The sequence below is a fragment of the Anabrus simplex genome, chromosome 2 (genome assembly GCF_040414725.1).
Source record: "Anabrus simplex isolate iqAnaSimp1 chromosome 2, ASM4041472v1, whole genome shotgun sequence".
Classification (NCBI taxonomy): Eukaryota; Metazoa; Arthropoda; class Insecta; order Orthoptera; family Tettigoniidae; genus Anabrus; species Anabrus simplex.
Genome location: NC_090266.1, coordinates 355,746,344 through 355,762,250, shown reverse-complemented (window position 1 = coordinate 355,762,250; position 15,907 = coordinate 355,746,344). Strand labels below are relative to the sequence as shown.

At 39.2% G+C, this 15,907-nt stretch overlaps 1 protein-coding gene across 1 annotated transcript in view; it reads right to left on the bottom strand.

Moving 5' to 3' along the window:
- Positions 1-15,907, bottom strand: part of fzr (fizzy-related) — a 378,342-nt gene that overhangs the window by 91,650 nt on the left and 270,785 nt on the right. The window contains exon 9 of the mRNA XM_067139092.2: positions 4,088-4,251. Coding sequence (XP_066995193.1) covers positions 4,088-4,251 — 164 coding nt within the window. The remainder of the gene's footprint in view (positions 1-4,087; positions 4,252-15,907) is intronic.

Sequence of the window (15,907 nt, the reverse complement as noted above, 5' to 3'; positions counted from 1 at the left end):
TACAGTGTTTCACTTTCATCACACCATCCTGGGATATATTCTTTTCGATATCCTTTTGGCATACACTTTTTAGCTGTTGTTGTTACTGCACCGATGAACCGATGGTAGTTCTTATGAGATGGAGGGATCCAGCGAATGCACTTATCTAGTTCCCCCGAAAACTTTGCCCAGTCAGCTTTCTGGATGCTCACGTCCGTAGGTTTAACCTCTAATTGCCCTACACGTGCCTCCTGGGTGGTGCTAACTGAGCAACAGTGAAAACAGGCAGCCAGACTATCCACAGGATCTCCTGGCAATGACATATTTTCGACGAAATAATAGAAATAGTTCTTCTCTTTACTTGAAAATTGTGTATTAGTCAAATTTACGACCGAAGGAGTGTCAGTGTCTAGAGGGTTTATTCTCTGTCTATCTGTACTTTGTTTAGAATGTTGTGTTTGTGATGCTCTCAATTGCATTAGTTTCTTATCCAGAGTCGCCTGTTTCTTATTCAACAAGTGCGTTAATTTGATATCTATGTGTTGTTGGAACGATTTCCATTCTAATGGGACCAGTACCTGGGCCACTATTATATGTGTCTTATAAAGTTGTAAATTTAATTGCAACTTCTTTTTATACAACGCCTTAATTTCATTCTTTATCCAAATATCATTTATTTCATTTTGAACTTTGTTCATATTATAACTATTTAAGTTCTTTCTTTGCGTTGATTTCAAGAATTTCGGAATCAATTTTCAGTCCCAGACAATGTTTGAAGAACGTTATATCTTTGGTTAACTTACAAATTTTTGTTTTAAGATTGAGAAATCTATTTAATTAACATCTTGCCTGGTTGGCTGTCACATTACAAACCATTATTCTCGTCATTATTCTGTACTGAAAAATAGCTGATTACAAAGTTTATACAAGGAGTAATTTTAATACCACCTATTCAATACAAATTTATTCCACTATAGTGTGGTTAAATACACATGGAAATTATCAGAAATTTGAAGTACATGTTTCGCCCACTATTTATTGGGCAGCATCAGCTTCAATCAATCTTAAAACATACATGGTCTAAGGAGTCATAATAACTTACGTAAAAAATACTGTGGATGCAAAATGTTTACAGTGAAGGAAAAAAAAGAGGTATTAAAACAAAATTTATACTAAAATCACTATGAAAAATTGATGTGTTCATCTAAAAGCAATAGTCATATATTGTTATTAAAAAGTAGTCCATGTCTGACACTGAAATGGATCTTCTTGATGAGAAGCTTAAGCAATATACAGTATATTACATTAGGAAAACAGAATATAAAAAATAAGGCGTCAACAGGATAAGAACAAGACGGTTAAAAGATGCAGTAAAAGTTCATATTTGAGGCCAATATTTAAAATAAGGATGGAAAGAAGTAGTTGAATTGAAGGCAGTGTAGTTTATGACGTCTTGGAAAGTTGGATTAAAACAGTGGTATGTCGTGGAGTGCTGAAAAACATCAAAGAATTTGCCGTAAAACGCTGCTAAAATATCGAATAAAAGAAGGTAGGCTGGACGACAAATACGTGTAACAGGTCGAGATGATAAACCGCTTAATTCACAAAATCAAAAATAAGTTATCCACGAATCTCATACCCAACAAACCAAAAAGAACTAAGTACGCCACTTTCACTTATAATAGCCCAGTAGTCCACCAAATTGCGAATACTTTCAGTAAGCATAATATGAACGTAGCCTTTCGAGCAATCAACACAACTCAAAACATCTTTTTTAATCATAATAAGATTGACTACGACAGAAATAGATATTCAGTGTGGAAAATCCTATGTTGGATAGACTGGACGCAGCTTTTATATAAGGTACATGGAACATTTCAATGCCGAAAAACATAATAAATACTCGGCAATGAGCACCCACATGAAGGAAACTGGACACCGGTTCACTACAATAGAAAAAGATCTCACAATAATTAGGAATACAGGCAAAGGTAAACTTTTGAATGAATTAGAGAGTATTTACATTTTCTTGGACAGGACATATAATAAAGATCGTAATCTTAATGACGACACGGAAGTCAGAAGTCCGCTACAAATTTTAATGCCTAAGTTATTGAATACAGTCAACCCAAACCATAATAAAGTCCCTCAGATATTTAAATCCTTAGAATTAAAGACTCTCTCTAATTCGTTAAATACCGACGCCATACTTGGTCCTTCAAATAACGCCCCTCCTATACTGGCTATAAGACGTGATGCTCCGCCTACTGATACCTCCTCTTCCTCTCAGCATTCCCCTACACCTCCACAGCGTCGTTACTACACTAGAAGTAGGAACTTCAAACAGACTAACGCTGCAGATACATTCGAACGTACATTACATCTTGAGAATAAGTAAGTACACAGTATTCAACATATAGTTTTCAGTGATATATTCTCGGCATAATTTCCCGTCGTCAAGCTAGCCTTCCGTTTCATTCCAGATTGACAACATTGTTTATGACGGACATCCACGTCTACAGGAGTCATTTTCTGTTACACGTATTTGTCGTCCAGCCTACCTTCTTTTATTCGATATTTTAGCAGCGTTTTACGGCAAATTCTTCAATGTTTTTCAGCACTCCACGACATACCACTATTTTAATCCAACTATCCAAGACGTCATAAACTACACTGCCTTCAATTCAACTATTTCTTTCATCCTTATTTTAAATATTGGCCTCAAATATGAACTTTTACTGCATCTTTTAACCGTTTTGTTCGTATCCTGTTGACGCCTTATTTTTTATATTCTGTTTTCCTAATGTAATATACTGTATATTGCTTAAGCTTCTCATCAAGAAGATCCATTTCAGTGTCAGACATGGACTACTTTTTAATAAAAATATATGACTATTACTTTTAGATGAACACATCAATTTTTCATAGTGATTTTAGTATAAGTTTTGTTTTAATACCAATTTTTTTCTTCTTTTTTTTTCACTGTAAACATTTTGCATCCACAGTATTAGCACTTGTAAATATTCATCAATAATTTTTACGTAAGTTATTATGACTCCTTAGACCATATGTGTTTTAAGATTGATTGAAGCTGATGCTGCCCAATAAATAGTGGGCAAAACATGTACTTCAAATTTCTGATAATTTCCATGTGTATTTAACCACACTATAGTGGAATAAACTTGTATTGAATAGGTGGTATTAAAATTACTCCTCGTATAAACTCGTATAATAAGTGGTATATTTCGAGCTGTCAGCGGAGAGATGGCGTGGAATGACATTAATAGATGAATAAGTTTGAGTGACGTTTATAAAAGTAGGAAAGATCACAATATGAAGATAAGGTTGGAATTCAAGAGGACAAACTGGGGCAAATATTCATTTATAGGAAGGGGAGTTAGGGATTGGAATAACCAAGGGAGACGTTCAATAAATTTCCAATTTCTTTGAAATCATTTAGGAAAAGGCTAGGAAAGCAACAGATAGGGAATCTTTTTTTAACAGTCTGCTTTACGTTGCACCGACCCAGATAGGTCTTACGGCAACGATGGGATAGGAAAGGGCTAGGAGTGGGAAGGAAGCTGCCATGGGCTTAATTAAGGTACACTTCCAGCATTTGCTTGGTGAGAAAATAGGAAACAACGGAAAACCATATTCACGGCTGTCAACAGTGCGGTTCGAACCCACTATCTCCCAAATGCAACCTGATAGCTATTTGACCCAAACCGCACAGCCACTTACTCCGTAACTTCATTTTCCCATCAACCAACAATTCACAATAACCTCCACCACTAATTTGGGAAAAAAATGACTTCATTACATACCTGTGATCACAAATCTTAGAGCAGATACAGCAAACTACAATGGCAGATATCTTAATAAGACTTTCACAATATTAATTTCTAATCTTAGGGATCCTGGTAGCTCAGTTCAGCTCTGCAGTAAGGTGGTCTATGGCACCTGACACCTTTAGTCCATATTTGCTGCCATTATCATATTGTTTTCAAGCTCATATATTTTAGCCACCATTGTTGTTGTTTACTGTACTGATTTTCAGACCTAAAATCTATTAAAAAGAAAAAAAAAAACCACAAGTATTTATTCTTACCAACTCTGATGAGTGTTTGGACCATGCAAGATTACAAACTTGCGAACCAGTGTCAACGCACTGCATCGGTTGTCCAGTGAGTGTGTTCCAGAAACGTATACAGCGATCTGCTGTACCACCACCACTAGCAAGGAGGCCGTGATGATGAGGTGACCATGCAATTGCTGGGGAAGAAGGATAACATGTTATGAGATGAAATTTCTTATGTCAGAAGCCATAAAATTCACTACACAACAGTTCATTTCATCAAACAATGATCATTAGGACCGAGATCTTTATGAACCAAAAATGTTCTAAATGATCAACAACAACTCCCATTTTCTAACTCAAGATAGAACTGCTGTGGAGCATATTCGCCGAATATCCTTACTCAGCACTGAATAAAAACTTCTGAAGAAGATCCAGGATTCAATTAATCGCCTTTCTCCTGAAGAGGCCGGATTTGGACCTCACAGAAACTGCTGTGAACAGGTGCTATCCTTAGTAACAAATACTGAAACAGGTTTCCAGAAGGAAAAAAAAAAAAAAAAAAAAATCAGGTGTTGCTTGATCTGGCATCAGCATATGATACAGTATGATGTGAAGGGCTTCTGTTGAAATTTCTGAAAGCATTGCCATGCAAGACCTTGGGCAATCTTCTCAGCAACATGCTCTGTCATTTTTGCTTTAAGGAACTTCAAGGATAAAATAATGTTATGCTTTTATATTCCACTAACTACTTTCACTGTTTTCGAAGACAGCAAGGTGCCAGAATTTTGTCCTGTAGGAGTTCCTTTACATGCCAGTAAATCTACTGACACAAGGCTGACGTATTTGAGCACCTTCAAATACCACCGGACTGAGCTAGGATCAAACCTACCAAGTTGGGTTCAGAAAACCACCACCTCAACCGTCTGAGAGACTCAGCCCAGCCATCAAGGAAAAAAGAAGAGTAGATGATGTACTCCAAACAATGGCCCATTCCAGGGATCCATTCTTGCCCCAATCCTCTTCAATTTGTATACAGCAGACCTTCCTGACAGGCTCTGTCAAATATTTCAGTATGCTGATGATATTGCAATCGCTTATCAGAGCAGAACTTTGGATGTCTGTGAAGAGAATTGAATTATTTTTTTTTTGCTAGTGGCTTTACGTTGCACTGACATAGATGGGTCTTATGGCGACGATGGGATAGGAAAGGGCTAGGAGTTGGAAGCGGCCGTGGCCTTAATTAAGGTACAGCCCCAGCATTTGCCTGGTGTGAAAATGGGAAACTACGGAAAACCATCTTCAGGGCTGCCGACAATGGGATTCGAACCCACTATCTCCCAGATGCAAGCTCACAGCTGCGCGCTCCAACTGCACGGCTAACTCGACTGATAGAGAACTGAAAAGCTACTAGCCTTACAAACCTTCAGGAATATTTCATGAAGTGGTGATGAAAACAAAACACCACTAAAACAAGTTTAAGAAATATCTTGGTGTTACTCGGGACAGAGCCTGAACATTCCAAAGCCACATAACTAACGCTGCACAGAAAGTAAAGTCTTAAATATATCTCGTCAGGAAACTCGCAGGCACAACTTGGGGAACAGATACAATGGTGCCTCATGGATCAACTCTTGCTCTTGTTATTCTGCAGCAGAGTACTGTTCACCTGTTTGGTTTGGCAGCAGTGATAACAGTAAAGTTGAAGTACACCTAAATGTATCCATGAGGGCTTTCAGTGGTATGACAAGATCTACTCTACTGAACTGGCTTCCAGTTCTCTCGAACATCTGTCCCTCTGCATCTCTGTAAGAGAACAGCGCTTCTGATTGGAACGAGAAAAGTCTAGCTGACTCCATCTCTCTAAATGCAAACGTTCAGTATTTACTTGCAAAGTGGCTAATGTCGAGAAAACCAGCAAAATAAATGCTGCAACACGGGTTTGACCCACAGGTGGAATGGGCAAAGCTATATAAACATGAACTAATCGGCAATCTGTCTAACGAAGTGCCTGGTTTCCATAGAGCAAGGCCCGGTTTCTTCAACTGTATGTTAAATTTTACTTAACAAATGTTAACTAACAATTGCTATTAATTTAACACTCTGTATAAAAGTGCCCTGTTTCACAAACACATTTCCAACATTTGTTACGAAACAATTGTTAAAGAGAAATTAACACATTTCAGTGAGATTTCTGAACGCGTTTGGCAGTGAGCGTCTTTTGTTTCTTTACATAAAGCACTCCTAGTGGTCTGTTGAAATAGTATTTTGTCACACAGACACATGGTGAACATTATTATAGGTTATGGTTAGCGGAGACCGGTAAGACGTAAACATGTTAAGTAAGAGGAACAAAAGCGTTATGAAGAATGCGAGTTTTTATTTAATTTAATTTTAATTTAAAATTATGCAAATGTGCTCAAAAAAATGAAAGAACGGACTGTTATATCACAACATTTGATATAGCCTATTCTTACATGCTTATCACCGGGAAAATGTGTTAACTGATGTGTTTTGAATGGTTTTCAGGCATTATTTTATTGCGGGGAAAATAATATAATGCCTTGTTAATGCTGCAGTGGCAGCAGGAATTCTTTGCAGGATTCTACACACTTTTTCTTGCACTCGTGAACATAGTCGCCTACAATTACATGAAAAGTGTCTCAAGCATAATATCCAACAAGTAGAGGCCAGACCCTGCGGTCAACCGATTTCACCAAGCTTCAATGTACCTGTGGGGAGACACTCAACGGTAACTCGTGCATAAGGGTTTAAGTCAACACGCTTTCGTTTTCGAAAAAAATGAGGTCAGATGTCATTACACAGAATCTGCTTCGGACAATGGTAGAACACTAAAGGCGAACAAATTTTACTTAAACATGTCAGGTCCGCAACCTAATAACTTCATAAAAATTGATGAATCCCCGATTCCAATGCAAGGCATATATACTTGGGAGTTACACCACAGCGGAACGGAGTGGTGGCCAAGTGATCACCGTACTTGTCGGCGAACCTCGTAGACGTGAATTCGAGTCTCGTCGCAGCTATGATTTTTGCACAAAATAAATTAATATGTCCGCCTCTGTGATGTAGTGGTTAATGTGATTAGCTGCCACCCCTAGAGGCCCGGGTCGATTCCTGGCTCTGCCACGAAATTTGAAAAGAGGTACGAAGGCTGGAACGGGGACCACTCAGCCTCGGGAGGTCAACTGATTAGAGGTGGGTTCGATTCCCACCTCAGCCATCCTGTAAGTGGTTTTCCATGCTTTTCCACTTCTCCTCCTAACTTACGGCCACGGCCGCTTCCTTCCCTCATCCTTGTCTATCCCTTCCAACCTTCCCATCCCCCAGCAAGGCCCCTGTTCAGTATAACAGGTGAGGCCGCCTGGACGAGGTACTGGTCATCCTCCCCAGTTGTATCTCCGACCCAGAGTCTGAAGCTCCAGGACACTGCCCTTAAGGTGGTAGAGGTGGTATCCCTCTCTGAGTTGAGGGAAAACCGACCCTGGAGGGTAAACAGATAAAGAAGAAGAAGATTAATTAATATTTGAGGGAATGTCAAGATAAAAATTTTCTACCTGAAATTAATATAGGCCTAAACGGTCTCACAGTTACTGCTGGATCTCTTTCTGTATAATTATATATATATATTAATTTCTGTCTTTCTTAATCTGCTTACCCTCCAGGGTTTGTTTTTCCCTCAGACTCAGCAAGGGATCCCACCTCTACCGCCTCAAGGGCAGTGTCCTGGAGCTTCACACTCTGGGTCAGAGGATCCAACTGGGGAGGATGACCAGTACCTCGTCCAGGCGGCCTCACCTGTTATACTGAATAGGGGCCTTGCTGGGGGATGGGAAGGTTGGAAGGGATAGACAAGGATGAGGGAAGGAAGCGGCCGTGGCCTTAAGTTAGGAGGAGAAGTGGGAAACCATGGAAAACCACTTCCAGGATGGCTGAGGTGGGAATCGAACCCACCTCTAATCAGTTGACCTCCCGAGGCTGAATGGACCCCGTTCCAGCCCTCGTACCGCTTTTCAAATTTCGTGGCAGAGCCGGGAATCGAACCCGGGCCTCCGGGGATGGCAGCTAATCACACTAGCCACTACACCACAGAGGCGGACATATTAATTCGAGGTAGAAAATAAAGTTGCACTGCAATTTGATTAGGCCTATTCATTTTATTCGCAATTATCTTCACATTCCCTGAACCAATGATTTAATTTGTATAAAAAAAGTATGTCTAGGGTGGGACTTGAACTCAAGTCGTCGCAGTTCGAAGACAAGTATGATGACCTCTCGGCCACTGCTCCACTTGTCGAGGTTGCAACTCTTCTCAAGTATATAGGTGTTGCATTAGAATCGGGGGATCCATAAATTTTTCGGAAATTATTAGGTTGCAGACCTGACAAGTTTGAGTAAAATGTGTTCGCATTTTAGTGTTCTATCACCTCCATGTGGTCCGAAGCGGATCCTGCCTCATGATATTTGTCCTCACTGTTGGAACCTCTAACCTATTTTCAATATCGTCTAGTATCTTGTTCATTATGGCTTTGGTAATTAGAAATACATCTTCTGACAAATCTAGAAAGTAGTTATTTCTTAGTATGGGTTGTCCTTTGCCTTCTTCAGTTTATAAATAGTCTTCATACAACAGTAAAGCTTCAAACTTACGTCTTCTACATGCCTCCATTTTGAAATTTTAGCAGTTGTTAAGAGGTTTAACATAGGGCTGCCGCCACGTTAATTCAACAGAAGTATTAACAATTTGTTAGAGTTAACAATCCTTGATGAGACGACCATTTTGTTAAATAATGTGTTAAGTCTCCTTAACAGCGGAGTTAACACTTAACATTCGTTGAAGAAACTGGGCCCAAGACTTATATGGATTCAGCTAAACCATTTCCATGCCAGCTCCATCCCTCTACATGCAAACTTTCAGTATTTACTTGCAAACTGATTAAGGTCCAAAGGAACACCATATGAAGAAGTAAAACAACAGCTGGTAAGTGGGTTCAGCACAAATGTGGAATGGACAAGAGAATGGCTGAAGGCAAAGCCCCATAACAGTGAATTGTGAACTGTGTGCCTAATTTCCATCGAACAAGACAGATATGGATTCAGCCAAACTGTTACCGGTACCGTACTAGTCAAGGAACGTGCAAAGATCTAAAGCACAAGTGGGGTTTCTGCAGGGACAATATATGTGATAGTGGTGCAGTCCATACAATACACTACATAGTAGAAGAATGCCCCAATAGATTTCATGGTGGAATACAGGTCTTGCACAGAGCAGGCAAGATGTATAATTTAACATTTCCTGAAAGGCAATCATTTTAAGGCTTTACCATGCCATAGTTTTGATTACAATGAACAAGAACTAAACAATCAGTAGTCAGCTCCTAAGGGAGAGAATATACTAAATAGTCAGCAGCAGGCTTCATTTACTTCAAACAGTAGCACTGAATGATTCTTATAGAACTGAACCCCCAAGTCTAGTTACAAAATAGAAAATATATCACTAGTTCATTTCAAACCATTTTAAAAGTGAATCGTGTCTTATGCTACCTGATATGCATCATCAACAGGTGACAACAGCAGGCAAACTACGATAGAATACAGTATGAATGTCACACTATGTTGAAGAACATGTCTTCATTCCACGTACTCCCTGGGTGAGGGATAATAGTTTGGAACAATTGCAGTTAACGACAAAGTTTACAGGGGTATAGGTCACTGATGTCAACGGTACAACATTTCACCTGGAACCCGAAAATGAAAATATCTTGTTTCAATGAACATGGGAAATATCGGCCAAGAGTGCCAGAGAGTTGTATGTGATTGACCAGCAGACTGGATTATTCATCTTAGAAGTCTTAGTGTCGACTGTTCCAGAAAACAGGATACAGACTCAACATATCAAAGGGCAGTAAAGGAAGAAATGCTTTGGCCACACAAAATAATGCACATACAGATGACAGCACTGTTCACAACATCATGTTGCTTGTCTCGCTGCTTTTGCTGCTCTTGTGATGTTATCCATACATATATTTCCTCCCTACTGACATCACCTTATGCTCATGTTCATATCATACTCGCTACATCTCTTTTCAAGTTCCGAGATACTACACTGCAGGTATTAGCACAGTCTGCCATTAACACAGTCATCCTTGGCCCCTTTTTCATTTGCCTTTCCATAACCTGTTTTGTCATTCTTTCATCACAGATCTTTCTAACATATCCAAATAAACCAAGCCTGCTTTTCTCCATTTTATCACTGAACTTTTCCACTTTAATTTCTTTTCACATTTCCCCATTACTCACTTTATCTCTTCTCGTTTTCTGCACCATCCTCCTCAAGAATTTGATTTCTCTTTCATCTCATTTTGTCATCAAACATGTTTCTGCTTTAGGTGTTGTTATGGGTATGTAATATATATTTTACACATGGTTTCTTCACCCTTCATTGGCACTTTTTATCCCAGAATACGTTTTGTACACTGTAACAGAAAGACCCTCCTTGTATCCTTTTGCTAATCACAGCATTAAGTCTTGCATTCTGCATTTGTTCACTTCACAAGTACTTCAAAGTCTCCAATTCCAGATTTTTGCTTCTAAGTTTAATATACTGTAATCTTTTCCTCCTTTCTTAATCACCAGTGTCATGCACTTATTCACACTTATCTTCAATCCACATTCTTCAATCTTTCCATTCATTGTATCTACCTGTTCTTAAACATCTTTGTGATATTTTCCCCAAATCTGTCCAGTGATTCCCTGAGGCCTACAATGAGTTCATCTGATTTACCCAAAATACAATTAATTTCTCTTTTCCCTCCCTTCTAAAATTCTTTATTACAGGCCAGAAAAGTTTCCCTGGCACTAGACGAAGGCTTTCCAGGTTATAACCAAAATCATCCAAAAGTTTCCTTTTGGATTCTAAAATGCTTTGTTTTGCTCTCTTTCTATCATCTACATACTATTCTCTATCTGCATCAATTCAAGTTTGCAGCAATACTGATATGGCTTTTTACTAAGTATACAAGCTGCCCTGACTAAATCATTCCATCAAGATGTTTGTTGATTTTTCCCATTTTCAAACACAGTTGTTCCTAGGTATTCCATTGACATTTCTACTGCTACATTCCCGTATGCCACCCATTCCCTTCCTATATCCTAAATCTGCTGGCTGGAATAGATTAAGTTAGACCTGAAATAGTGAAATATAGTGGAAAAGCAGCGATAAAATGGTTTCACAGAGTAATAAGATTAGCATAGAATGTTAGCAAGATACCTTCTTATTAGACAAAAGCAGCAACTGCACCTATTTCTAAGCAAGGGAACAAGAAGGACTGCAACAAATATCGAGGTATCTCATTGAAGAGTATACCAGGCAAAGCGATCACGGGCATGTTGGAAGGAAATGTGCGATCAGTGATTGAGAGGAAGTGGAATGAATACAAGTGGGGTTTCAGACTACAGAGGGGCTGTCAGGATCAGATTTTCAGTATGTGCCAGGTAAATGAAAAATTCTGTTAGAGGAATAGACAGTTATGCTTATGCTTCGTAGATATAGAGAAAGCATGTAACAGAGTACCGAGGGAAAAGATTTTCACTGTACTGGGGTATTATGGGAGCAAAGGAAAGCAAAGGAAAGCAAAGCAAAGCAAACCAAAACAAAGCAAAGCAAAGCGATCTCCATACAGGCCATGAAAGCCCCTGGAGGGGAGGAAGGTAAAGGCTTCCACTAACCCACTATCCATAACCTCGGCACTTGGTGGGGGTAGAATGGTTAGCTCTACGCCCGGCCGCTTTGCCCCCAGGAATTAACCTGATACTCATTTTTGGTGTAGGCTGAGTGAACCTCAGGGTCATGTGCACCTCCAGAAGTGGAAATCTCGTTTCTTAAATTTTAAGACTTCCTGACGGGGAATCAAACCCATGTCCTTCCGGGTGAACCTAGCCCCTAATGGGATTAAGGGTAGATTATTAAAATCAATCAAAGGCACTTATGCTGACATTTGGGCTGCAGTGAGAATTGATGGTAGAATCAGTTCTTGGTTCAAGGTACTTACAGGGATTAGATAAGGCTGTAATATTTCACCTTTGTTGTTCACAGTTTACATGGATTATCCGGCGGGGAGGGATTCAGTTAGGTGGAAATGTAGTAAGCTGTCTGGCCTATGCTGACAACTTTGTGTTGATGGCAGACAGTGCCGAAAGCGTGCAGTCTAATATCTTGGAACGAAAATAGATGCAATGAGTATGGTACACAAATAAGCCTTTCCAAGACTAACCTGATGTCAGTAGGTAAGAAATCCAAGAGAAATTAATGTCATATTGGGGATACAAAGCTGGAACAGGTACTTATTACAAGTATTTAGGATGTGCGTTCTCCCAGTGAGATCGAATGAAGGTGCAGTAAAGCTAATGCACGGAGCTCGCAATTGCGGTGAAAAGTATTTTGTAAGAAGGATGTCAACTCCTGGACAAAATTATTTTACATAGGCCTGTTTCAGACCAACTTTGCTTTATAAGAGTGAAAGCTGGGTGGACTCAGGGTATCTTGTTCATAAGTTAGAAATAACAGATATGAAAGTAACAAGAATGACTGCTGGTACAAACCGGTGAGAATAATGGCAGGAGGGTACCCGGAAGGAGGAGATAAAGGATAAGTTAGGAATGAACTTGAAGGATGAAGCTGTATGCATAAACCGACATCAGTGGTGGGGGGACATGTGAGGTGAATGGAGGAGGATAGGTTACCCAGGAGAATAATGGATTTTGTTATGGAGGGTAAGACAAGTGAGAGACCAAGACAACAATGGTTAGACTCAATTTCGAACAAATTAAAGATAAGAGGTATAGAACTAAACGAGGCCACAGAACTAGTTACAAGTACTGGGTTGTGGTGGCATTTAGGAAATTCACAGAGGCTTGCAGACTGAACGCTGAAAGGCATAATTGTTTATAATGAAGATGTATGAATGTATGTATGTGTATATTTCTTCAAACTTTAATTTCTTGACCTAATTCCATAATCTTAATACTAGATCTGTCTCTTCTTTCGCTATTCCCATCGACTGCTCTTCTGTTGTCTGAGTCATCAGTCCATAGACTGGTTTGATACATCCCTCCATGCCACCCTATCCTGTGCTAACCTTTTCATTTCTACGTAACTACTACATCCTACATCTGCTCTAATCTGCTTGTCATATTCATACCTTGGTCTACCCCTACCGTTCTTACCCCCTACACTTCCCTCAAAAACCAGCTGTACAAGTCCTTCTCGTCAAATTTAGCCACAACAATCTCCTCTCACCAATACCATTTTTTTTTTTTGCTACGGGTTTTACGTCGCACCGACACAGATCGGTCTTATGGCGACGATGGGATAGGAAAGGCCTAGGAGTTGGAAGGAAGCAGCCGTGGCCTTAATTAAGGTACAGCCCCAGCATTTGCCTGGTGTGAAAATGGGAAACCACGGAAAACCATCTTCAGGGCTGCTGACAGTGGGATTTGAACCTACGATCTCCCGGCTGCAAGCTCACAGTCTCACCAATTCTATTCATTATTTCTTCATTCATGATTCAATCTAACCACCTCATCTTCAGCATCCTTCTGTATACCACATTTCAAAAGCTTTTATTCTCTTTCTTTCCGAGCCAGTTATCGTGCATGTTTCACTTCCATACAATGCCACGCCCCAGCCGAAAGTCTTCATAAACACTTTTCTAAGTCCTACATCTGTGTTCGAAGTGAGCAAATTTCCTTTCTTTAGAAATGCCTTCCTTGCTTGTGCTATCCTACATTTTATATTCTCTTTACTTCTGCCATCGTTAGTTATTTTACTACCCAAGCAACAATATTCATCTACTTCCTTTAAGACTTCATTTCCTAATCTAATATTACCTGCATCACCTGACTTCATACAACTGCACTCCCTTACTTTTGTTTTGGACTTGTTTATTTTCATCTTGTACTCCTTATCCAAGACTTCGTCCATACCATTAAGCAGTTTCTCCAGATCTTTTGCAGTCTCAGATAAAATAACAATATCATCGGCAAATCTCAGGGTTTTGATTTCCTCTCATTGGATTGTGATTCCCTTTCCAAATTTCACTTTGATTTCCTTTACTGCCCTTTCTATATAAACATTGAAAAGAAGGGGGAAAACTTCAGCCTTGCCCCACTCCTTTCTGCATTGCTGCTTCTTTTTCATAGCCCTCGATTCTTATCACTGCAGACTGATTTTTATACAGATTGTAGATAATTCTTCGTTCTCGGTACCTGATTCCTATCACCTTCAGAATCCAAAATAGCTTGGTTCAATCAACTTTATCGAATGCCTTTTCTAGATCTACGAACGCCATGAAAGTGGGCTTGTCCTTCTTAATTCGAACCTCTAATCATTATATTTACACATTAATAACACTGGATGATGTGAACTCTTTAATGTAAAAAAATGTCTTCCGTGAACAAAATTTAATTATTGTATTAACAGAATATGAGAAGTCTAAATTTTCCTTATTATGATAGGGAAGATTTTGGTAATTAAAGATGCGTATACACCTTGAGGACTGTAGGGGATGTAAAAGGGTCTGAAGGTACAGACGCTCTAAGGAATGAAATTAAGGATAGTTTATTAATGTATTGTCAGAACGTTAGAGGGTTAAACACAAAAATTACCGAAATATATACGAGTTCTCTTGCAACTGAATTTGATATTCTGGTATTAACTAAGACTTGGCTTCACAGTGGTGTTTTCAATAATGAAGTCATTTGCAATAGATACAATGTTTTCCAGCAGGACCGAAAAAATAAAAGGGGAGGTGGTGTTCTAACTGCTGTTTCGAAACATATCGTCGCAGTTAACTTTGATTTGGAATTAGGGCATGTAGAAGCACTCCGCTTAGAAATTACATTAGTGCAAAGAAGTACATTATACTGGCAGTATACTTTCCACCAGATTCTAGTATGGACTATATAAAGGATTTTATGACAGATTTGATAGCATAGACAAATTGTTGCATGGAAACACATTGATTTTAGGTGATTTTAATCTTCCTCTGATAAAAGGTACAAATTTTGATCTGTTGCTAGGGGGGCCAAGTTACAAACTTGTTTTGAATTTCTTACAATTACATAAAACAGAATCTGTGAATTCCGTGCAGAATTCATACAACAAAACTCTAGACTTAATTTTGACAAGTTTGGCCAGTATCACAAATGTAACCAGAGAATCTCTTCCTTTAATACCTGAAGACTCTTACCATCTTGCTCTGTTGGTTGAATTATCTATTAAACGAACAAATTCTTCAATTAAACCTCAAGTGGTTGAAAGTTACAATTTTCATAAGGCTAATTTTTATAAAGTGAATGTTCAACTACGAGAGGAATCGTGGAGGGAATTGGACAACCTCAGTCATCCAAATGAGGTACTTATTTGTTTTTATAGAATAATTAATTCGCTGATGGAGGATGCTGTACTAAAGAAAAGGTTTTATAAGAGAAGAATGTATCCATGTTGGTATGTATGTGTATGTTCAGTCCTCAGCCCTAAGACTGGTTGGAACCTCAACAGCTCTGCCATCAGCTGTCATAGATGGCCTAGGCATCACTGAAGAGTTGTATTAGGGAAATGAGGAGTGAGGTAATTTCCCGTTGCTTTCCTCACTGGGCCAGACGTTACTATTAAATATCAGTCTGCCAAGCCCACTGAAATGCATGCATCAACCATCCCTATGAGCAACATTTTCACACCATTCATAGCAAGGACTGGCTGCATAAGGAATGGCATTACTACCATCAAACATACCTCAGTAACTTTCATTGTCAAAGCCAAGGATAAGACAG